The 26266-nt window shown below is 43.6% G+C and overlaps 1 protein-coding gene across 1 annotated transcript in view; it reads right to left on the reverse strand.

The window, feature by feature from the left end:
• TTC31 (tetratricopeptide repeat domain 31) overlaps window positions 1-26266 on the reverse strand; it is a 188098-nt gene that overhangs the window by 65094 nt on the left and 96738 nt on the right. The window contains exons 7-11 of the mRNA XM_030190890.1: window positions 24118-24294; window positions 18060-18188; window positions 13001-13046; window positions 12621-12711; window positions 2162-2303 (exon numbers count right to left, since the gene is read on the reverse strand). Coding sequence (XP_030046750.1) covers window positions 2162-2303; window positions 12621-12711; window positions 13001-13046; window positions 18060-18188; window positions 24118-24294 — 585 coding nt within the window. The remainder of the gene's footprint in view (window positions 1-2161; window positions 2304-12620; window positions 12712-13000; window positions 13047-18059; window positions 18189-24117; window positions 24295-26266) is intronic.

Consider the following 26266-nt stretch of genomic DNA (forward strand, 5'->3'; position numbering starts at 1 on the left):
AGGGTGGTGGTCAGAGGCAAGCGAGAGCATAAGATTATGCTCTTTGCTGATGATATACTACTGACCCTAGCGCATCCCCAGCAATCTCTAAATCGGGTGACGGATGTTATGTCCCAGTATGGGCAGATGTCAGGATTTAAAATCAATGCAAGTAAGTCAGAGATACTCAATCTTACGACACCACCACAGGAGGTAAGGGCGATACAAGAGGCCTATCCTTTTGTTTGGGCAAAGAAATCTATCCAATATTTGGGTATACAGATTACTGACAGGATAGAGACTATGTTTCAGATGAACTACCTCAGAAAGCTAAAGGAGCTGTTTGAGGACCTAGATAAGTGGGAAGGCCTGACATTGTCATGGCTGGGGAGAATCCATGCCATAAAAATGATGCTATTGCCCAAACTACTATATTTATTCCTGGCCTTGCCGATACCGATCCCTTGCAACTTCTTTCAACAGCTGAAAAGGAAAATGTTCGCATATATATGGCGAAAGAGACCGCTGAGAGTGCGTAGGTCGATGATGTTTCAAACTCCACCCAGGGGAAGTATGGGGGACCCAAATTTCTACCTATACTACCAGGCAGCGCAACTGAGGATACTGGCCGAATGGTACCCGGAGAATAATAAGAAGTGGTTACACTGGGAGAGAGCATGGATGGGTACTCGTTATCTGGGAGATATCTTATGGACCCAGGGGAGTGACATACTGGCTACAATTGGGAGGGTCCCGGTGGGGTTAAGTCATCTACTGTCCACCTGGCTACAGCTGAGAAGACGGGTGTTCCCGGATAGAAGGTACTTCTTGCAAATGGCCATCAGTGGAGCACCGGGATTCCCGCTGGGAGAGTCAGAGAGAATCTATCAGAGCTGGGCACACAATGGGCTGTATAGGTTGGTACAGCTATGGGAAAAGGGGGAGGTAAAGGACTTTGAGACGCTACAAGAAGAGTATGGTCTGGAGGAAAGGGATCTGGTATATTATCACTGTTTAAGAAATTACCTTCGGCGCGCTGGGGAGAAGTTGGACCTGGCGGAAACAGTGTTGGAGAGAGCAATTAGAGGGGGAGGGGGGGAGAGAAAGTGTAACTAGACTTTACAGAGCTCTCCTCCTGCTTTCATCTCCACAGGATTACTATGTGGGCAGATGGGAGCAGGAGTTGCAAAAAACTTATTCACCAGACTGCTGGTTGAAGATCTATAGATATCTGTTGAAACCATCAATTACACAACCACTAATTGAAAATGGGTACAAAATACTATACTGGTGGTACTACACACCGGATAGACTTAAAAGGAGTTATCCACAATTATCAGCAGAATGTTGGCGAGAGTGTGGGACAAAAGGGACATTTATGCACGTTTGGTGGGAATGCCCAAAGGTCCAACAGTATTGGGCCCAGGTGCTCATAAAGGTGGAATATCCTTGTCGGGCAGAATACTGTCTGCTACATCTCAGACCCCCGAAAGTGCAGGTGCATTGGCATAAATTGGCTGTTCAATGCTTTGTGGCAGCCAAAATCACCCTAGCTAGAGTGTGGAAGCAGGTGGAAACGCCAGCAGTACAGATGGTGGTTCGCAAGATGGACTTTATCTATCAGATGTCAAAATTAACGGCCATGAGGAAAGGGCAGATCAAGCTGTTTCAGAAAGTATGGCAACCATATGAACATGTGAGGGAAGGGCTATTATCAACACCATAGCGCTAGAGGGATGGGAAGGGAGGGGGTAGGGGTGGGGGTCTTTTGGGTATGCTTCCAAAACGCGGTTAAGTAATGCCATTTGAAAGATGTATGAAGAGTTATGGAAATGTTCAGTTTTGGATTATAAAATTTTCAATAAAAACAAATTAAAAAAAAAAATGTTTGTCCCTTTCAAGGTGTTATTACTTTTAACTCAGTGTACATTTATCTACCAATCAATCCTAATAAAACCACAGTTTCCCTTCCTTAAATCATCCTGCAGTGTGCCAATTCCCAACAATGCACCATCCACACAATAATTCAAACACTAATCTAACACTAACAAAGCCTACTTCTTCCACCGTCCATAACCCTCTGAACATATACTAGACAGCAGCAGCACAGGCATTTGCTCCCAGGTGTTGTCTGTCAGATTTAGCTGAAAAGAAAAAAGTCAGTTTGAAATGGTCAAAATACCTTTAGTCCCATCAACGCTTTACCCTTCCGAAAATAGCCCTTGGGCCAGTGAGGCATCAGGCTCAAGGCTACCTCAGCGTCGTTCAGGGCTTCTGTATATTGTAGCATCCTCTCATAACAGTATGAACGATTGCCAAATAACCTAGTTTGGGGGGGGGGGGGGGGAAGGGGGCAGAAACAATTAGAATTTTTCTTGTTAAACATAGTCAGATGTAGCTGAATCACATTTTAGGAATATCTTGCATGAGGTAACCATTAGAAGTGTAATTGCTTATTTGTAACTGGTATTCTCTGTTAATAGCAGTGCAACAAATCATGTAGATGGGTCACGTCTCAGCTTGGAGGAATATTCAAGAGCTTTCCAAGAAAGCTTCGCATCACGTGCAGGGTATTCCCCCATATTGGCAGACCTGCAGCGCAATTTCCACAAAGCTAAGACTAGAAAAAAGACTAGGAACAAGTCCAAGCAGAGAAGAGTGCCACGTAACGCCTTAGCATTACCCCTAGCATCCACCTAGGGTTAATCCTGTGGCCACCTAGAGGGTCTGGCCCAGCACTGCCCAGGTCCGCCTGCAACTGTGCACATACCCCTACATAGACATACCCTCCACACACCTACTGGGTCCTGCTTGCCTCTGAACAAGTTCTGCCACCCACAAGTTATTTTCCCAGTGGTTTCTAGAGGCACTGGGACCACAACTCTAGGGGGTCCTACAATTCCTAGAAAACACCCACAGACTTAGAACACAAATTGCCAGGATTCTTAGTCAGTCCAGCACAACACAGCTAACAAACTAATAGGTTTATTATCAAAAAAGGTAGAACAGTGAAAGGTGAAAGTGGAAATTGAAATGGGACTTGATATACCGCTTTTCTGTGGTTTTTGCAACTACATTCAAAGCGGTTTATATAGTATATACAGGTACTTATTTGTACCTGGGGCAATGGAGGGTTAAGTGACTTGCCCAGAGTTACAAGGAGCTGAAGTGGGAATCAAACCCAGTTCCCCAGGATCAAGGTCCATTGCACTAACCACTAGGCTACTTTGATCCTGGGGAACTGGGTTCGATTCCCACTGCAGCTCCTTGTGACTCTGGGCAAGTCACTTAACCCTACATTGCCCCAGGTACAAAATAAGTACCTGTATATATGTAAACCGCTTTCAGTGTAGTTGCAAAATACCACAGAAAGGCGGTATATCAAGTCCCATTTCCCTTTCCCCCCACAGCAAACAGGAACAGGTAAAATTACAAGGATTTGGTATTAAATCTAACTGAACATGTTTTACTAGCTAAGAAATATCTGAGGAGGTCAGGAAAAAGAAACTGCTCACAGGAATTGAACAGGGCCTCAGCGCAGAGGTCTACTCCCTTCAAACTCTGTTGCACTTATTTCTGGTATCCTTGGAAAATTTAATATACATACATTCAGGCGACGATTATAATTTTCAAATTGTTCAATCTTTTGATGAATCAACATTTTATCTTTAATCAAGGAATCTGTAGTGGATTTTAACACAGCCATTTCCTCTTGCACCTGAACATTTTGTACCATTGATTCTTGTTTTAAAGCTTCAAAGGCTTCTGTCAAAGAGTCTAGTTTGGTTGCGATATTCAGATTGTCCTGAACCACTTGTGCAACCGTGTTAGTTAGCATCTGAATTGCCTTCCAAATAGACTCTAGAGTAACCACCATGGGAACAGCTTGTTCAGAGAAAGTTTTCTCAGCCGCCATCTTAGGTTGGTCGCCGTTGTCTTCAGTACCTGATTCGCCGCCTTCCGACGCCTCTAGGTCCGTAGGCCTTCCCCTAGTAGCAGCTGGACATGGTGGTGTGTTAACCTCCGGGGAGGAAAGAGTTGTCTCTGTTCCTATTGGGGTCAGCGCTCCTTCACCGGCTCCCAAAGCGGAATTCCTCACTCCGGTATCCCTCGGAGTGCTGATGGTAAACCTTTCAATCATAGGCTGATGTGGGTAGAGGTTAGAGCCGCTGACCGTAGGCTCTTCACTACTCCCTTCCTTTTCGTATGAGGCATTGTTTATTTAGTAGCGTTTTACTTTTTAAAAAAGCTGAATATTGAAAAGGCTCAGACCCGATCGTATAGGCGTCCAGCAGCTCAGATCGCCATCTTGACACACCCCCTTAGCTCCTGTTTTCTGATCAGCCTAGCAGGGGACTGTACCTAAATTTAAGAGCCTCTCCAAAGTGGCCACCACTGCTGCTTTGTTGGCTGGAGCATGACAAGTAAACTCCATAAATGCATCTACGAGATGACAGGAAAATTCTAAAATATAACCTCTTCTCATCACATCCAGCACCCACTTATCAGATGTTATTTGGGTCCACTCTTCAAGAAACATAGACAACCAATCTATCTGCTGCACAGATTGGGTAAACCTCTCATCTCACTGGGCAGCTCTGGAGGCTCTTCTAGTCTTCTAACTCTGTGAACCTCTTTTCTAGTTGAAGCAAAATGAGGCCATTCTATTTTGAAATAAGATAAAGACCCTTTGTGTGGATGATAACAACTAGCTTCTCTGAAGTTAGAGCATTCCACCAAAGACCAAAAAGGATGTTTTGTCGTCTGACAATCTCTGTGGTTTAGCTTCACAGAAGTCTTTAATTATCTTATACAAGGAGTCATATGATGCCGAGCTGAAGAGCAGATTGGGGTGAGGAGTGCTCCTGTACTTTTAGGCTATTCCCCCCCCCCCCCCCCCCCGAGACCTTCCATCGATTCTCAGACAGAATAATTGCAGAGCGAAATGCTACTAGAACGCTATTTTTGACCCACCAGCTATAATCTGCTAAACGATGGCTAGTAAAGCATCAAGAAAAACAACAGAACGGAGCCGAGCTGGAGACAAGATGGCAGAGGCCGAGCAAACAGGCGTGCCCTCTGTGAGTTCAATGTGGGCCGCGGAGGTCACGGTGATACTGAGAGCTCTTTTGGAGGAGTCAATGGACACAAAACTACAAAAAAAAAAAAAGCAGATAAAATACATTTGGTGTGTACTCATGTTGAATTAATGCATAATGATTTGCAAACCTACTAGCATCGGTTGTCTACAGTACAGAACATGCTACAGCAACAAGAAATTGGGCAACATGAACTCCGGGCGCTAGTAACGAAACTTGAAGACAAAACTGAAGACCTTGAAAACCGTTCGAGGAGATGCAACCTCCGCTTTGTGGGACTGCCAGAGTCCATCCAAAAGGTAGATCTGCGGCAGTTTTTGGAGAGCTGGCTGCCGAAGGCCCTCAAACTCACTACAATGGCAGGCCCCTTAACAGTGGAACGGGCCAACCGCTTGGGCACACTGAAGCCATCCAACACCAGACCACGTTGGGCACACTGAAGCCATCCAACACCAGACCACGAGTGGTGATTTGTAAATTGTTGAACTTTGTTCATAAGCAGGATACCTTGCGAGCAATAAGAGCTGCACGTGACTTACAATATGAACATCACAAAATCCTGTGCTTTCAGGATTTTTCGGCAACAGAATCAGCTAAACACATGGTGTTTAATACAGTGTGTGCTATGTTACACAAGAAAAAGGTGCCCTTTGCATTATTATATCCAACACGATTAAGGATTACTCGCGGAGGGAAGCCTCAATTTTTTCTGAATGCTGAGAAGGCTATGCAGTTTGCAAATAATGTACCGAGTTTGGAAGATAGTGCTTGAGTAGCATTCCAGCGATCGCACTTTATTAACCTAATTTCAGTTACTGCGGCCGACGACATTTGATGGAAACCAATAGTGTGATCAAGAGAACCAGTTTGGGCCGAGAAAACGAGATCTTATATCGCTGAAATGGAACAGTTTGTTTCTGTTTTTGTTCAACAGGCAATTCCATGGGAAATAAGGGCCATCTATTGGATGTCATGTTCAGTTCAGGCTTTTTAGAGGGCTGCATTTGGCCTTGGAATTAAGATGTCCCCGAGACTCTGGCAACATCAACGTGGTTGGAGCGTTTGAGTTATTTAGTGACTTACTGAACACAGGGTTTGCATTTTCTCGATGCTCTGATATGTTTTCTTACTATGGGGGGGGGGGGAGAAGGGGGGCATTATTCACTGTGACTAGGGGCCTGGGTGGGCCATAGAATGTTAAGGGAATTCTATTTGGGAGCCATGAGGGAGTATCTGGAGTATCTGGGGTACAGGGGAGGGTTCGGGCTGGGATGGGTTGGTTGATTGTGTTGTAATATTATAGTTTGTTATTAATTTTTTCTCCTTATGTTTGAAGAACTGCTGTTTTTTGGTATACATTGGATTTGTTTTTATTTTACCACGTCAGGTATATGGCGAGTTTAGGGCGGTGAGGGGCGGCTGGTGGCTCGGACAACCTCCGCTTTTCTTAAAAAATATTATACTTTTCATTATATGGTTCCCTGGGGTTCTTAGATGACCATTAAAGGTTATCTCCTGGAATGTGGGAGGTCTGACCTCGCCAATTAAGAGAGAAAAGATTTTGCAGGTATTACACAGGCAGCAGGCTGACATTGCCATGCTCCAAGAAACTCACTTATCCTCTGCAGATCACAAAAGAGTTTAAAAAAATGGTGGTTTGGAGCACTGGTGGAGTCTCCTGCTGAACATAGGAAGGCAGGAGTACTCATTTTGTTTCACAATGGTCTAGATATTGTTATGACCCGGTAGTAGTGAGCCCCTGTGCCCCGACTAAGCACGGCAGAGATGGAGTGACACCGCACTCGGTCAGGCAGCCAGACAACCCCTAGCTTCACCTGGCAAGTAACCACCGTTCACCGGGAGTTGAGCCCCCAGCTGCAGGTGGCCACCAGGACTTCGGGAACCAGCAGGGTTGCACAGCTGCTGACCAGGCTGGCAGGAAACAGACACAGTCCAGAACTAGTACTCCAACAGGCAAAGAATAGTCAAAATCAGCCCAGGGTCAAGGCAGGCAGCAAACAAGCATAATCCAAGAAAACAAGCCCAGGTCCAGTACACAGGAAAACAGGAAACAGAAGTAGTCGGTGAACAGCACTCCGAAAGCAACTCCTCAGAACAATTGAGGCCGAAGCAACAAAGGACTGGAGGCAGGGCTTTAAATAGAACAGGAATCAATCCTAAACATGTGCAGCTGAAACAAGATGGCTGCCCCCATCCGCAGAGATGCCTACGTCCAAATATGGGCTTCCTTCCTAACCTCGTTACTCCAAGATGGCTTCCCGGGGCCTGATCTATCCAAGATGGCTGCAGCCATTGATCCAACCCAGATGACGGCTGCCTGAAATAGGAAACAGAAACAGACCCTCCTTCCTTCCTGAAGCTAAACCAACACCAAGATGGCCAGCTATCTTCGCCGGACCACGACTTGCTAGCGAATCGGCTGTGCAGGCCTGGCACCAGGTGAGGAACGTAACAGATATACAGATTGTGTCATACAGGGACCAGGGGGCTGCTATGTGGCGGTGTTGGTCACACTAGCTTGCCAACAATTTCTATTTTGTAATTTTTATGCACCACTGTGTTTGCTCATTCAGTTTTTTGGTACCTGATTGGGCTTCTGTCTCCTCTGCAGCACGATAACTTGATTGGGGGGAGGGGGGGGGACTTCAACACAGCGTATGACTCTCAATTAGACAAATCAAACCCATCACCTTGGGAGCATCTGGATGTTTCCACTGGTTTGCCATTTCTGTGTTGGATGTTATAGATGTCTGGCAGGTCCTTGCCTTCAGGGGAGAGAGATCATACCCATCTCTCATGTACACATTCAACACAATCCAGAACTGATTATCTTTTTGACATCTAGGGCATTGTTTTCTAAAATAACTAGGGCTGAAATTGGTCCCTATAAGGTGTCAGACCATGCATTGGTGTGGCTACAGATACAGATTGGATGGGGAGTTGGTGGGGGGCTATTATTGGAGATTCCTGTTGGAGCTCTACAGAGATTAGCAATATCAAACATTTATACTTAAAAAACGGAAGGAGTATCAAACTTTTAATCAGGCCCATATGTGTAAACCAATCTTGTTTTGGGAGGTGGCTAAGATTGTTTTAAGGGGAGAAACTATAGCGTACGTTAAACATAGGTGCAAGATGCGGGATCACCATATTTTACACCTAGAGCGTATAATTAGACAGGACAGAATTGCTTTTGGGAGATCCCATAATGCCCATAATAAGGAGGCACTTTTGGCCTCGCAGGCTGAACTAAATGAGCTTCTCCACAAAAAAGCGATTAAGTCAATACATTTTACAAATACCAACTATTCCTTTGTGAAAACAAGAGTGAGAAGTTATTATCCCATCTGGTACATGTTAAATCAGGCCCTAGAAGAGTAGTCCAACTTAGAGATCTATCAGGCCATTTGGTTTACTCGGATGCTGCCATCAACAACATTTTCAGGCAATATTATGAAACACTATATGGGGACCTGAGGGCTAGTCCGCTACCCGATTCGCTATACTTAAACAATCTAGACCTACCAAAAGTTAGTCCTTCTCAAAGGGAGATTCTTAATAGTCCTATTACTCTGGATGAAATTCAAATAGCACTTAAATCCTGTAAACTAGGTAAGGCTCTGGCCCTGATGGGTTTCGGGTAGAGTTTTACAAGCTTATGCTGGAGGCTGTGGGGCCATCATTGGAACTCACGTACAGGGAAATGATGGCTACTAAACAAATCCTGAGTTCCCTCCAGATGGCCCAGATGGTAGTGTTATTGAAGCCTGGGAAGGACCCTCTGGACTCGTCCCCCTACTGTCCAATTTCTCTTTTAAATTTTGAAGCACAGCTGTTTGCGAAAGTGCTGGCGAATAGGTTGGCCCAAATACTTCATTCTTTGGTTGATGTGTCCCAGGCAGGTTTCGTGTGGGGCCACACGGCCGTTCAAAATATTAGGGCCATACTGGCTTCCCTGGAGGTTGTCCAGAGAAATCGTTGGCCTTCTCTGCTCACTAGTTTTGATGCAAAGAAGGTGTCCTGGGATTTTCTAGTCTCAGTCTTGGACTCTTATGGTATCCACGGTTTTTGGGTTTTTTTTTTTTTTTGCAGATGTGGTAAAATTATTGTATACAAATCCCCAGGCTTTGATTATGGTAAAAAGCATTTTGTCATCACCTTTTCAGTTGCATAGAGGTACACAGCAGGGCTGTCCCCTCTCACCTCTTCTTTTTGTCCTTACTTTAGATGCCTTGATCAGAAATATCAAGATACATCCAGAGATTAAGGGAGTCCCCATCGGAAACTCTATTTTTAAGATCTCGGCCTTTGCAGATGACCTTTTGGTACATATTACAAGCCCTCAAGAATCGCTAACAACTTTGCTAAAGACTTTTATGGACTATGATGAAGATTATTCTGGAGGAGTGGCCTAGTGGTTAGGGTGATGGACTTTGGTCCTGGGGAACTGAGTTCGATTCCCGGCACAGGCAGCTCCTTGTGACTCTGGGCAAGTCACTTAACCCTCCATTGCCTGCCGCATTGAGCCTGCCATGAGTGGGAAAGCGCGGGGTACAAATGTAAAAAAAATAAATTAAATTCAAATTAAATTTTAGTAAGTCACTGGCGTTGGCATCACAGCCTATTGTTAGAGCCAGGTAGCAGGGGGAGTTTCCTCTTCAGTGGGCGGAAAACTCTTTCAGGTATTTAGGAATACAATTAACTATGCACACCTCTCAACTTTACCATATTACTGTTGACCTTTTGCTCCATCATACATCTGACACATTACTAGGCTGGCGCCATCTGCCTCTTAATTTATATGGATGGGTCCTGTTATTCAAGATGACAGAATTTTCCCATTGGTTATATGTTATGCAAATGCTGCACATCCGAGGACATGGATTACTGAGACCAAGTCAGCACGGCTTTAGTGTGGGGAAATCTTGCCTGACCAATTTACTTTTATTCTTTGAAGGAGTAAACAAACATGTGGACAAAGGGGTGCCGATTGATATTGTGTATCTGGATTTTCAAAAGGCGTTTGACAAGGTGCCTCATGAAAGGCTACGGAGGAAATTGGAGGGTCATGGGATAGGAGGTAATGTCCTATTGTGGATTAAAAACTGGTTGAAGGATAAGAAACAGAGAATGAGGTTACAGTAAATGGGCAGTATTCACAATGGAGAAGGGTATAGTGGGGTTCCTCAAGGGTCAGTGCTAGGACCGCTGCTCTTTAATATATTTATAAATGATTTAGAGATGGGAGTAACTAGCGAGGTAATTAAATTTGCTGATGACACAAAGTTATTCAAACTCGCGACAGGATTGTGAAAAATTACAGAAGGACCTTACGAGACTGGGAGACGGGGCGGCTAAATGGCAGATGACGTTTAATATGAGCAAGTGCAAGGTGATGCATGTGGGAAAAAAGAACCCGAATTATAGCTACGTCATGCAAGGTTCCACATAAGGAGTTACGGACCAAGAAAGGGATCTGGGTGTCGTCGTCGATAATACACTGAAACCTTCTGCTCAGTGTGCTGCTGCGGCTAGGAAAGCGAATAGAATGTTGGGTATTATTAGGAAAGGTGTAGAAAACAGGTTTGAGGATGCTACAATGCCGTTGTATCGTTCCATGGTGCGACCGCACCTTGAGTATTGTGTCCAATTCTGGTCGCCGCATCTCAAGAAAGATATAGTGGAAATGTTTTGATATTTTGAAGTTGGTAGAGAGCATCCACCACTTAAGACAGGCCTGCCCCTATGTGAAGACCTTCTCTGGGGTGAAAATTCCCATCCTCCAAGTTCTCTTCTGCTCTTTGAGTACAGTGGTACCATGCTCTTGCCATATAGGCACTATAGATGGCCACTTGAAAAACTTTGCTTCATTAAAATCTCGAGGCTGAAATCTTGAATATCCTTGAGGGCCACTCCTAATGGAACAGTTGTTTTCTTAGTCATTGCAATCACCAATGCATCTACCTCTGGCAATCTTAGCTTCTCTTTCTCCTCTGGGACCAGAGGGTAAAGCTAACCCATAGTCCTAGCTTACACATAGTACTTCTGGAGTATCCCACTCCACCAAAATGATAGTGAATAAAGAGTTCTACTGGGAAGGCTTTTGTAGGCTTATGGATTTCCTTCAAAACAGGATCATTAGTATCCTGCAATTCTTATGCTTTGGTTCCAAGACATTCAGGTTCTCCAACATTTCAGTAATCATACCTACTAGCTCATCTTTATGGAAGGGATGGACCACAGTCGGGTCATCTTCTTCCCCAATGGTAACATTAGCCTCTAAAGGGTCTATTCTAGCTAAGCTGTTGACCAGTAGACTAGCTCCAGAATAAGATTCGGAACCTATACCAGACCTCAATGACTAAGATTCACCCAACGCATAATTAAACTCTGGCTTTATGGATCAGAAGAACAAGCTCAGAAGAAAAACCCTCTTTGTACTAAAGGATCTGAAACATGCAGAGAAGTTCTTGGGAGATCCTGCAAGGAGACTTCCTGACAGAATGAAGATACAAGAAGGCCCAAACCTGCAGAAGAGAGCGAGAGTTGAGGTTCATAATCTTGGTAAGCCAACATGGCGAACTTTACCATGTGTTTTTGAGAAGCCAACTGAGCCTGAGAGGAAGGTAGGCAATTCTGAAGTTCATTAAACAGCCTGGCCCAAGTTCTGTCAGCAAGCCCCACGCTGCCTTGTCAAATTGCAAGAACTGCCACAATGGGGACGTTGTTTAACCTGCTCAGACAGCACTTCCATCAGCTAGAGAGAGACCACCAGCTGACTAACTGCAAACTGCCGAATTCCTCCTGTAAAACTGAAGTTCTCCGCTTCATAGCTCCCTATCAAACCAACCACCAAAACACAAAAGGGAACTGGGTTTTACCTCCGCCAGAAACTGCAGAAAATTGCCAAAGCTTCCCAATGTTCATGCCGCTCCTGGTGCTGCCCCAAAAGACTACTGCAGTTTAAAAAAAGGAGCTCTGCTTGATGCCTGTCCCAGCAACACTAAGGAGGCAACCTGGGAATTCCATTCAGCTGCCTGAAAATAACCAGCTGTATTGCTCAAACTTGTGATGAAAGACGAACAGGGTTGAGGACTTTATTTTTCTTTTAAGAATAAATAAGAAATTAAGACAAAATTGAAGAAGAGAAGCTAAATCAGAGAAGCCAAAGAAAATAAAGTAAAATAAGGATGTCTGCTTGAACAGGGGAGGGACCTAGACTTCTCCATGTTTTCCTGAGGAAAGCAACTCCTGGTAGGACCATGAAGTTCCTTCCAATCAAAAAGAATCAACTAGGCCCAGAGCTCTCCACCAGATCAGTCCACTTCATCATCATCTGCTGGAAAACAGAGAATACTGGTGAGGTGAGGTGAGCTGGTGCTGCACTGTGTCTCTTAAGGGACAGAGCTCACAGCTCATATATCCCTGTTTCCATCTTCTGGACTGGTTTAGTTTATGAAAAGGAAGTAGTATTATTAAATCTGTCCCACAAGAGTATCAATGACATAGCAAATCTCTTACCTGTACTCCCTAGGATTTAATTTTATTGCTTCTGTAAAAAAAGGGACTGCTTCTTTATAACGCTGGAACTTAGCCATCTCATTTCCTAAACCTAGAAGACAGGAGAAAGAAAAGTAGAATAAAAAAAAAATAGGTTTCCCAGTATAGGTGGAGCAGCATATATCACCACCACCTGTTTCACTGCTGTCACAATTACTTAAACAAGTTATATGCCACTTTGGGGTCTACATGAACCCCATGCCCTAAACACTCAAAATGTCACCAGCATAGAAGAATGAAAAGGAAATCAATCAAACCCAGCAAAAGCAACCAAGAGTCAAAGGTGGGAAGAGAAAGATTTAGAATTTTGGATTTAGCTCACACCTTTCTAGCATAGTTACCTGCTAATGCCATACTGCGGTTTAACAGGTTAGTTTCCGGTATATTCTGCAAAACAAACAAACCAGTTCAATAAGAACTGAACCCTAGAAGCCTTACTCCTATTTCAAGTGACACTGCATCCCAGGAACTATGACCTCCAACCCGCAAGACTCCCAAACCACAAGCACTGTCTTTCTGGCTCCAAAATAGCCATCATATGAGAACCTCCTTCAAAATAATGTCCCAAACTACTAAAATCACCCACACCATGAGAATCCCCTCAATCCTCCCTCACATCTCAGCAGTAAAGACTTACTTTTAAGGGCCGATTCACTAAAGCACATTAACCTATTGCTATATAAGAACATAAGAGTAACCATACTGGGTCACTCCAAAGGTCCATCTAGCCTAGCATCCTGATTCCAAACAGTGGTCAAGCCAGGTCACAAGTACCTGGCAGAAACCCAATTAGTAGCAACATTCCATGCTACCAATCCTGGGGCAAGCAGTTGCTTCCCCATATTATGTCTCAATAGCAAACTATGGACTCTTCCTCCATGGGTTCGTAAACCAGCCCAATTAATAATACATTCATTTTAATAAGGCCAATTTATCAACTTGCTTTAATGATGGTATGAGTTACCGTGCCTCAGTGAATCAGCCCCTAATAATAATGTGCAACAATAACACTCTAATCTTAGGACTCATTTCCTCCAATCTAATGACCAGTCAGAGACACAGACTCTATATAAAAGAAGTGCAGCTGACCCCAAGGAGCTGTATCAAGAGAACTACCCACCATTGGTAGACCAGGTAATAAAAGACGAGGAAATAGCAGGGGGAGGATATCTCATGGGTGGGGTATATAGCGATGATACAAATTAATGTCCTCCCACATTTGCTGTACCATTTCAATCACTTCCAATTCATGTACCTCGGTTAATATTCAAGAGGATTCAGAAAAAGTATTCCAATTTGGAAGCAGCAGCCTCCTTGAGCATCTGGTAAACTGATGTGGGTCAGTCAGGTACTGGGTGTTCCCAAATATGACCTCATATTATTTAGCTGATCAAGTTTGCCATCTATATGACTGATCAGCAGTGGAGCCAGAAAATATTATACTCAGATAATATGGAAGTGGGTTGTCCAGTAGTGCTTCTAAACCCACTCCTCGGGGCATATCCAGCCAGTTGGGTTTTCAGGAAATCCACAATGAATATGTTTGAGAGAAATTTGAAAAACTGAGATACTACATGCAAATTTTTCTCATGCATAATCATTGTGGATATCCTGAAAGCTCGACTGACTAGGTGTGCCCCAAGGAATGGGTTCAGAAGCACTGCTCTAAAGTATCTTCCCTGGGTCTTAGCTGAGGTGATCAAAGAATGCAAGATAATCAACTCATTCCTAAAGTATGTCTTGGCAGAGTAGCAGAAGATTTGGGCCTGTTAGGCAATTTAATATTTTCTGATACCACTCCTGTATCATAGGGACTTCCTCCTGGGGTGGCAGGGGGCTTTAAGCGGTGGAAGCAGCTGGGGTTGTGGAAATTTTCTCAGTTTTTGAATTGGGGGGGGGGGGAGGGAAGCGTACATTTGCAGTACTGAAGGCTTCTTGAAATTTTGGAAAAAAAAGTTTAAACGTTTTTAATTTAAATGCTGTTTTATCTTCTTTTTTTTTTTCTTTTTTTAACTGTTTCTTATTTTTTCATGTTTGTCCATTGTGCTGTTTGGTGTGGTTGTTCGTGTTATACTTGTAATCCACTCTGAACCCTGATAGGTGGAATAAAAGAAAAGTTAAATAAAAACAAATAGGTGTTTATTTTTCAGCCAATTAGGCATTTGTTAAGGGCACAAAAAGAAAAATTAGGGCTTACCTACTAATTTTCTTTGCTTTAGACTCTCCAGACCAGTCTAGAAGCTTGGAGTTATCACTAACACAGCAGAAGGTCAAAGGAAACTACGTCCCCACAAAATAGCTGCACTACAGTCTTACAAGTTGGGCTCTGCCTTCTTTTGCTCTGTGCCCCCCCCAACACCCCCACATGTGTGAACAACCTTAGCAACAAACCAAGATTAACCAAAAGAGATACATACTAATGACTAGCTAAATCAACATAATACTCTGCAATCTATCTTCACTGAACTATGAACTTCCACAACCTCCGACGAACAAAGGGTAAATTCTGGACCAGTCTAAAGAGCCTAAAAGAAAGAAAACTAACAGGTAAGCCCTAATTGTTCCTTCCTTGTCAGCTCTCCAGACCAGTCCAGACACTTGGGGAGTACCAAGGTAGTAAGTTTAAGGCCAACATCTCCACTCCAAAGGCCATATTCTGATTCACTTACACATCAATTCGATAATGCTTTGTGAATGAATGGAGAGGACCACACAGTGGCCTGGCAGATATCCTGCGGCACAATCAGACAACACTTCACCCATGAGGCAGCCATGCGCCTCATGGAATGTGCTTTAAGGGCTGGCGCCACTTGTCAACTTTTAAGAATGTGTGATGGTTTCCTTAACCCAATGAGCTATGGATACCTTAGAAGCCACTACTCCCCACAAAACCCTCTCTCTCAGCTCCAAAGGGAGCTGATTCTATAAAGTGGGACTACACCAAAAAAGGCACAATCCCTAGTAACTGTTAATCGGGTCCTCGAGTTACCAGGGAAGGCCAATAAAGAGGAGGTTCTGGATCTCAGGCTTCTCCCTGGCACATATGTGCTAACCATTGGCACCAAATATGGAGGACTACCTTCGTTTAATATCTTCTTACAATAATCAACATCTTATACAAAACTCTATATTCAAATGGCAGCCAATGATACTGCAAATAAAGTGGAGTAATATGTTCCCTAACCAGTTCCCCCCCCCCCCCCCTCACAAAAAAAAAAAAAAGTCACAGATGCATTCTGCACTGTCCTTAAATTTCCTACAAAGATATCTAGGCAATCCCAAGTAGATTATATTTCCATAATCCAATCTGGATATGACAAAAGAGTGAAAAAAGGTATGCAAATTATCAGTATCAAAATATGACCTCGCCACCCAGAGCATTCATAGAACAAAAACAAGCCCCATATGCACCACCCGGGATATCTGATCCTCAAAAAACAAAGCAGAATCTAAAATAATTACTAAGTATCTGAATGAAGTCACAAAACTTCACTTGATCTTCAAAAAAATCAAGCATCTTCAATGGCCCAACTAAATGGCCCGTTAACCAACAAATTTGTTTTCTCAACATTTAGAATCAAACTACGTACTTTAAGCCAATCAACTATAGCTAATAAACACTCATTTAATGGAGATTAATCCACATTGTCTGGGGAGGTAAAATCTACCAACAAAATGTCATCCAAATAGACATAAACCAGTATGGGATATTGTTGTATCAGTTTTATCAAGGATGCCAAGGGGGAAGGGTCTCATCACTGTGGTTTTCAGCATTTGGAGGTGGTGAAAGATGTTTGTTATTACCTCCTTTTCCTTTTTGAAGAGTATTCGTGCAAGTTGTTTTATTCTGAAAATAAAATATTTATTGAGACAAAAAAAAAAAAAGAACTATTCTGCTAAGAAAAATGGGGAAAAAAAACCTGAGCCATCCCACTATGCAAAGTTGGTAGACTCTTATCCTAAACAACCTATGACTTAATACTGTAGAAGAGACTTTCACAATGTGCCGAGTAAGGGGGTGTGAAGAATTATGCAAGCAAGACTCTTTGCTTTCTTATTCTTACTTTTTGAACATTTCTATAAACTGCACCTTCATGTTTCAAGTGAAAAGTATGCTATGTACATCGGTGAAAAAACACTTTGATGCAGTTTGAATTGTAGTTTTAGACAGCTGAATATGAAAGATGTAGATTTACAAGGCACTATTGGGCTCATTTTCGAAAGAGGACATCCATCTTTCGACATACATCAGAAGATGGACGTCCTTCTCCCAGAGACGTCCAAATCGGTATAATCGAAACCCGATTTTGGACGTCGCAAGGACATCCAAATTTCAAGGGGGTGTGTCAGAGGCTGGACTTGGGTGTGCCTAACACTTGAACGTCCTTGACCCATAATCAAAAAAAGCAAGGACGTCCCTGACGAACACTTGGACGTTTTCACCCGGACGTGTTTTTATTACGAATAAGGCAGAAAAAGGTGCCCGAAATGACCAGATGACCACCGGAGAGAATCGGGGATGACCTCCTGTTACTCCCCCAGTGGTCATTAACCCCCTCCCACCCTCAAAAAACATCTTTAAAAATATGTCGTGCAGCCTCAGATGTCATACTCAGGTCCATGGCAGTGCATGCAAGTCCCAGGAGCAGTTTTAGTGGGTACTGCAGTGCACTTCAGGCAGGCAGACCCAGGCCCATACCCCCCCCCCAACCTGTTACATTAGTGGAGGAAACAGCGAGCTCTCTAAAACCCACCACAAACCCACTGTACCCATATATAGATGCCCCCCCTTCACCCGTAAGGGCTATGGTAGTGGTGTACAGTTGGGGGTAGTAGGTTTTGGGGGGCTCAGCACACAAGGTAAGGGAGCTATGTTCCTGGGAGCATTTTAAGACGTCCACTGCAGTGCCCCCTAGGGGGACCAGTGCACTACAAATTCTGGCTCCTCCCACGTCTAAATGGATTGCATTAAGACGTTTTTGACATGGACGTCTTTGGTTTCGAAAATCGCCGAAAGTCAGAAATGTCCATGTGTAGGGACATCTCTGACGGTATTTTCGAAACGAAAGATGGACGTCCATCTTTTTTCTAAAATACGGTTTTCCCTGCCCCTGGATTTGGACATTTCGCAAAGACATCTAAATCGCAACTTGGATGTTTCTTTCAAAAATGCCCCTATACGTGGATTAAGTACGAGAAATTCTTAGACCTGTATAAGAAAAAAATAAAGGAAAGAGTAAGAGAAATAAAACAAACTCACACACATGTACAATCTCCAAAATTGATGGCAGCCTAATCAGAACCCAGTCCTTAATTTCTTCTCTAACACACTAAGACATCACTTAATTCTACTAGCCATCAACCCTCAGTAAAAACATGCATCTACCCATATGTTATCACCTCTACAACTTTTTTCACTGGCTCTTTTCCCTCTGATTTTGTAGCTCTGTCTTTCTTCTCCACTTTTGGCTTCTTATCCACTTTATGACGGACTTGGGAGACAAAAGTGCTGCACATATCCAACACATCCTAAGAGACAGAAGAGGCATTAAAGTCAGACATGGAAGAAAAAAGTAGTCTGGTGGGAATCTTCCAGTGGCAGCTGAACATTGTACTGCGACCCACTGGAAAAATATTAGCACCAGAAGTCTAGATAACTGGATAGAAAGAACCAGAGAAACTCTACTATAGAAAAATTAACAGCCAAGCTGACAAGTAGGCTGCTTTTTAGGAGTTGGAGGCAATTCTTATGAATGAATATCAACATCTCAGATCGTACTGAATTACAGTGGAAGTTCTGGACCCACCTTGACTCAAGTAATTCTAACTCTTTTAACAGATCCATTGAGATGTATTTGACCAGTTAAAATTCCTGATAATTTTATATTGTCATATATACTTTTTTTAATTGCTATATGCTATAATGTGGATGACATTTTAGGTAAAAAAAAGGTTTATACAAATGTTACATTAAGTTCTGTAAGATAATTGATAGAGCATAAATGTCCAACATGATTAACAGACTTGGATTTTGTCCTTATAGATATGTTTAAACTGGATTGTCAAATAAAGTCTTATAAAAAGTCAAACATCTGGAGATAAACATGAAGCCTGCTTAGGAAATCTAGCCCAACTGAATAACTAACCCAAGTTCTGAGGCTTCTAAAGCTTCAGACAATACCGATAGATAACATCCTACATGTCAGAACAGAGGAAGAACAAGGGACAACTGGGAACAATACACAGGGAGCGGAATTACAGAGAAAGCACAAGGATATGTTATATGAGGATTCAGCATTTTCAACATCCAAACCCCTAGCAAAACCAGAGGATCCCCAGCACAAGGGGTACCACCTTCATCCTTGTACCACCAAGTTCCACTACATGCAACGCAAAATGTCACTTACACATCACCATAAGGGGACTCCATTGGGAAGGAGATGAGTATAAAGTACAGCTCTTTGCAGATGATATTCTGCTCACATTGACTGACCCAGAGCAATCTCTCATTCATTTGGAAAAGGAGCTATGGCACTACAGTGCTCTTTCTGGGTTTAAGATAAATATGTCGAAATCTGAAATCTTAAATATTATTCTTAAAAAGAATGTAGTCTCAAAGTTGAAAAAGCGATAACTCAACAGGTGGGCTTCTCAGAGCATTAAATATCTGGAAGTAGAGTTGACCCCTAAAGTGCAGGAACTTTATAAAGCCAATCTTCCAGGAAATAGGAGACATTATTTCGAGATCTGGACAGATGGGAAGGTCTTAATATTTCACGGCTGGGACGAATTAATGGTGTTAAAATGATGCTACTACCCAAATTATTATATCTGTTCATGGCCTTGACCCTTCAAATACCACGTTTTGTTTTGTTTTTTAAATGGCTCAAAAAAGGGTTTTCCACTATATCTGGAACAAGCGCCCTTTGAGAGTTTGAGCTCAGGCAATGTGTCATCCTAAAAAGCTAGGAGGCATGGCAATATCTGATTTCTTGTTACATTATCAGGCTTCACAATTTCGTATTCTAGCAGAATGGGTGGTTAGCTCAAAGAGGGTGTGGGTCCAAATGGAGCAGAAATGGCTAAACCCGGTACCATTGAGAGCGATACCCTGGCTACCTAAGACCAAGTTTCTGGGCTGTATGAGGTGAGTGCCTTTGGGGCTGGAGGGCCCACTCAATATTTGGTATATAATAAGAAAGAAATTTTTTCTCACTAGATCCTGTTTTATCCATATTATGTAGCAGGTATTCTCTGAGGACAGGAGGCTGATTATTCTCACAGTGTTAGGCTTCTCACGGAAACACTGGATTTGTGAGCCCTTGGACCACTACCGTGGAGTGGCAGTGGCAGGCAAGATCACCTCCAAACCAGGGACACGGCAAAACAGAACTGGAACCCCGGACTGGAGTTGCAGCAGAGGCAGACAAGCTGGAACAGACAGAGCAGGAACAGCTAGACTTCACCTGCGCTTGACCACAATTCCCCAGGAGTTGAGCCCCTGGGTGCAGGTGGCCGGCAGGGCTTTCAGGACAGGGCAGGAACTGGACACCAATAGGAAACACACGGGGTCTGGAATTCCCAAGGGAGGCTAGACAGAATACTAGACAAGGACCCTCAACCAAATACCTCACTAGGTAGAAAGCAGACAGGGCTGGAATCAAGATAGGGGTGCCCCCAGGCACCTAGACAAGAACTAGGCAGCAGTGCTAATAGCTGACCAACACGGACAGAAAGCAGAGCTATGGCTGAAGCTCCAGTAGCTTACAAATACAGGCAGAGAACAGGACTATGGCTGAAGCTCCAGTAGCTAGAAATACAGACAGGGAGCAGGGTGATGTCTGGAGCTCCAGTAGCTGAGAAATACAGGCAGAGAACAGGACTATGGCTGAAGCTCCAGTAGCTTAGAAATACAGGCAGGAAGCAAAGCAATACTGAAAGCTGCCAAGCAGCCACTAAGAAAGAAACCCAAGACAGGAATACAGACCAGAGACAAGACTAGGAAAAACAATAGAACCAAAACTAGCTACACACAGACTAACTAGAATAAGCTACACACAAGCTAACTAGAATAAGCTATACACAAGCTAACTAGACACAAGCAAGAAACTCAGACTAGAACTGGACTAGGCAGAAGTGCACAGAGCACTCTAACATACCAGGGACCTTAGACGATGCAAAGGCAAAAACAGAAGTCTCTAGGTGATTAATAAAGCCCATCAACACCTGAGGCTCAGCTGCAGCAATCTCTAGGCAGCTATGGGTGCTGTTCAGGCACAAACAAGAGAGACAAGTCTGGCAGCCTGGAAGAACCGGACCGGGCTAAAGTCTGGAACAGGTAGGGACAGCAAGGCAGTCTATGGCAGCCACCGGTTCTGGCCACCCGAGGGCGAGAGGAGCACAAACCAAGAAGCAGGCAGGAAGCATACTGAAGCATAGAGAGACTCAGCATACCCAGGTGCAGCACAGAGAAGCAATCAGAGCCAAGCTGGAAGCAGCCAGCACACAGAGGCAGAGCTAACTCAGGCAACACACACAGGTGCAGTATAGCGGAGTAATTAGAGCCATGCTGGAAGCAGCCAGCACACAGAGACAGAACTAACTCAGAAAGGACAGACAGAAGCCAGCTCAGAAGCTGACCCCAAGAAATAAGGTAAAGTCTGAGAGGGGTCACGACCACAGACGTGACACACAGTTGGGTCAGTGATCCAAGCCAGCCCAGGAACCAGCATTTAGAATAGCGCAAGCAGCACCGAGCTCGGGGACCTCACCACAGATGGAGGGCCAGACACAGCTGCAGAAGACGGCAAGGTAGGCGCAAGTACCCCTGACGCCGATGCAGAAGTTCTGGAAGCAAGGCCCGGATGCGCTCGTCGAGTGCCACCATCGGAAGAGGCTGCGGGGCCAGTACAGTCGGTGACAGAGCTGCCAGGGGCTCAGGAGCAGAAACCGGGCTGCTGAGAGACTGACACGTCGGCACCTCCTGTATGGAGGGGGAGTGGTCCTCCCGGCGCCAATGCTTCTCAGTTGTCGATTCCCTCAGCACCCCGGAGCTCCCAGCACCATGCGTCAAGGGAGAACGGTGTCGGTGCTTCTTCGCCTTTGCTCGATGCACCTCACTGAGGCTCCTCGGTGCAGACGAGGACAACGTCGAATCCCCATGTCACCTCAGGGTCGGGTCCTACGATGGCCATTCCCAGAGGGCCTCCATATCAGGAGGCCTTGAGACAGGCAGAGACCCACTCGATGCCTCACTACTTCCAGTGTGCCGTGGCCTCTCAGCAGCCATGCCTACTTCCACTCTCGATGTCAATGCGTCCCTCGATGCTGACGTCGCCGACCTCGGTACCGAAATCAATGCCGATGTCGAAGGACCGGACTAAGCCCCAAAAAGTTTCTCTCTCTGGGATTCTCGAGCCAGTTCAGTCCTTTTCTTCATACGAAGACAAAGGGTACAACGGGCCTGGCTATGGTCGGGCCCAAGGCACTGAATACACCACGAATGGGTATCAGTACCTGAGATGGTTTGGTTGCACCGAGAACACCGCTTGAAGCCACTGGGAGTTTTCGATGACATGGAAGGGAAGACTGCCCTAGCGAAATCAAAGAACCCGATGGTGCTGAAAGAAGTGCACCAAAAAGAAAGGGAAAAACCTGACCAAGCAGGTCTAAGAACAGCCGCGACTAAAATAAAAGAAAACATATACGTGGGCCGAGAAAACGAAGACGGTAAAGGAACTGGGGTTTTTTTCTTTTTTTAACAACAGAAAAGAACAAAATTAAAGTGAAAAAAGGCGCAAAAAAGGCACCGAGGCTCTCCTGGACGACAAAGCAGAGCCAGGTACATTAGCTGCCGCTCCTCACACAGAAAAAAAGTAACTGAGGAGCGTGGCCGCACAGCGAGCGAGGCACTCGGTGCATGCGCAGTTGGACGCGCTGGAAAGCTCCAGCAAACGTTTTTGCTATTCTAAATCACTGAAGACCATGCTATTCAGAAGTGCCTACCCTACGGGCTTCTCCCAGTGACTCCACTGCTGGAAACACACCGACCTAAAGACATTTGGACATATCCCCCTTCCCTCTTCCCTCACAATTTGCCATCTATCTCCATCCATTCCTATTCTTCCCCATTATCTCTTGTAGGTTTGCTGTATTAGTTTCATTTTACTACACTGGCGCCTGCCTCTGTGGTGCATTTTAAGCCACATTGAGCCTGACATTGTTGGGAAACTGTGGGGTACAAATGAGATAATAAATAAATAAATAAAATAAATAAATGCCGGTTCCCGGGCCAGCACGGATCGCCGACCCAACTGTGAGAATAATTACAGCCTGCTTGTCCTTGGAGAATTCATTATGCCCTGGGCTTTAATGGAGGGCGAGAGAACAGTAGGGTCCATGAGCAGCGGGAGGCAAAAGGACTGGCTACTTTAAGGCAAATTTGGGAAGAGGGTAAGCTATACTCATACCCTGGGCTTGCAAGAGGAATATGGTATCCCACTGCAACATAATTTTCACTATAGACAAATTAGAGATTATATATTACGTAAAGCTAGAGGGGAACTTAGCTTAACTGAGACACTTTTAGAACAACTGGGGGAGGGGGAGGTAAAGGATGTGTGTCACGAATGTATCAGGCTTTACTCTTGTTTTACTTGCCCATAGGCCCCTATATGGTGGGAACAAAATTTGGGTAAGGTTATAGAGGAGAAAAAACGGGAGATGGGCTTTAGATATCTGCTGAAACCCTCTATTAGTAGTACATCAATAGAAAATGGACATAAAACGTTGTACCGATATTATACCCTGCAATGATTGTGTCATATGTATCAGGCAGGAACGGGATTATATTGGAGAAAATGTGGATTGCCAGGAGATATGTATCATATATGGCAGACACTTCCTGTTTTGCCAAACTACTGGCAGGTTATTCATTCCCTGACAAAGCAGGTGCTTGGGAGACCTTACCCCTTGCAAGTACAACATAGCTTATTGGACTATAGGCCCTTCTGTATAAAAAAAGAACATCATAGTTGGGCTATACAATTGTTCATGGCAGCCCGACTGGCTTTGGATGTTGTATGAAAGAGCGCATTGCTTCCCTTTAAATCCACCTCTCTCAAGAAACTGGATTATCTTCATCTTATGGCGGAACTGATGGCCATTAAGAATGGACAATTAGACTCTTTTCTTAAGATATGGGACAAATATCAAGTACAGCGATCGAACATGTCTCCTGAGAGCAATTCCAGAGGCCCTGCTGACAATTAAGGCTTTAACTAGATGTTAATGAGTGAGGGGAGGGAGGAGGAACTGTGTTGAAATTAGGCAAAGACTCCAAGGAAGGGGGGGGGGATGTGTTTAGGGTATTGTTCATATGCTGAACTATGATACTGTATCTCTATTAATCATCAATAAAACGTTAAATTTGGGGGGGAAAAAGAAAAATGTCTCTTACCTCAGTTTCATCTTCATCACTTCTATCAGCAGTTGTACCTACAGTATTATTATTAAATTGATTTCTCTCTTTAGCGCCAAGAGATTCTTTCTCCGATGCCCCTGTAACACTTCCCATTACTATCTTTTTATTCTCTCTCTCTTCCTTCTTATAATCTTCATTTATGCTATGTTTTTCCTAAAGAAACAAAAAGAAAAATCAGGTAAAGGTGACGTTTTCACCTCAATTGTGAAAACCCCCCTCTGGCATTACTTCTCCTTCTCATCTTTTGCTTGCCACTCATCTTCACTTTTTCCTTAAGCCAGTAGTTCCCAAACCTGGTCCTGGTGGCACCCCAGCCAGTCCAGCTTTTATGATATCCACAATGAATATTCATGAGAGATATTTGCATGCAGTGAAGGCAGTGAATGCAAATATCCTCTTATGAATATTTATTGTGGATATACTGAAAACCTGACTGGCTGGGGTTTCTCCAGGACCAGGTTTGGGAACCACTGCCTTAAGCATATTAAGTAATACACCTGAAGAGCTTGCCTGATATTCCAGCTTTACCCTCCCACCGAAGGACTGTGCTCAACCCACATATTCTTCAATTCTATTACTATTTTATCTTCCAGCAATCTCACCCTGGAATATCATTCCTCACATGCACCACCTATTCAGAGTAAAAAAACAAAAACCTCCTTCTTCTTATGCTATATTCATTAGTCTACTCCCTTTAAATCCTAGTTTCTCAGCTTTCCTCCTCACCACTGAAAACTACTTGTGTCTTATGCTCAAGGAAAGCTTTAGTCTTCTCTGATCATTTTCTTTGCTTGAGTCCAACCAGATCAGTCCAGAACTGATGGGTTCTGTCTATCAGCCAGCAAATGAGCCCTTCACTATATAAAGCACTGCACTGGCACAGCTCTCCTATATTTCTATAACAAAACAACCTGCATTCAAACGAAGTATCAGAAGAAAAATATATTTTTTTTTCTTATAATGCCTCTTCTGTCTCTTAGAATGAGTTGAATATGTGCAGCACTTTTATCTCTTCTGATACATATGTATATTTATATGTATATTTATATATCTATAGATAGATAGATAGATAGATAGATAGATAGATAGATAGATAGATAGATAGATAGATAGATAGATAGATAGATAGATAGGTAGGTTTGGTGGTGTGTGGACTATGGAATCTATGCGGGATGTAAAAACAAACCTTAAAGAAACTTCAGACCGCTCAAAACAAGGCAGCTAGGCTTATATTTGGAAAATCGCGATTTGAAAGCGCAAAACCCCTCTACGAAAAACTACACTGGCTCCCAATCAAAGAACAAATCGCCTTCAAAATCTGCACCCTGGTTCACAAAATCATCTATGGTGAAGCCCCGAGATACATGACAGACTTGATTGACTTACCAATTAGAAACACATCCGAATCAACATGAACTTATCTAAATCTGCACTACCCAGGCTGCAAAGGACTTAAATACAAATCAACTTACACATCCAGTTTTTCCTACATAAGCACATAACTATGGAACGCATTACCAAAAGCCTTGAAAACGACGTATGGCCAACTAAACTTCCGGAAATCACTAAATACTAACCTGTTTAAAAAGGCATACCCTACTGATCCAACTTAAACGCCTGATCTCTGCAACACAACCAAACTAAAGCACGTAATGGACATAACACAACTCTTCTGTTCTACGACTACCTAATGTGGCTGTGCCACATGAACTTTATCTTACCACCTGACGCAGGCCAGTACGGCCGAAACACAGCTGTGTCGAGTCCCTTTCTCCCTGCTACCTTTTGGCTAATAAAGTTGATTCTTCATTTTTACATCCAAAGTGTCGTCTTTTTTATGTAATTTTTGATTTTGATGGATTTATTTTTTTAAATACATATTTTATGATTAATTTTGACGTTTTTAATATATATTTTTTATTTTTATTTTTCGTTTTTGTTAGTCATCTTCGCTGTTTTGTTTCTTCTTTATCTTACCACAACATCACTTTGTATTTGTTCACACCGGAGTCTGCAAACGCCTCTCCGTACTATGTAAGCCACATTGAGCCTACAAATAGGTGGGAAAATGTGGGATACAAATGTAACAAATAAATAAATATGTCATATCTCTCAGAGGACCAAG

This window comes from Microcaecilia unicolor, chromosome 2 (genome assembly GCF_901765095.1).
Source record: "Microcaecilia unicolor chromosome 2, aMicUni1.1, whole genome shotgun sequence".
Classification (NCBI taxonomy): Eukaryota; Metazoa; Chordata; class Amphibia; order Gymnophiona; family Siphonopidae; genus Microcaecilia; species Microcaecilia unicolor.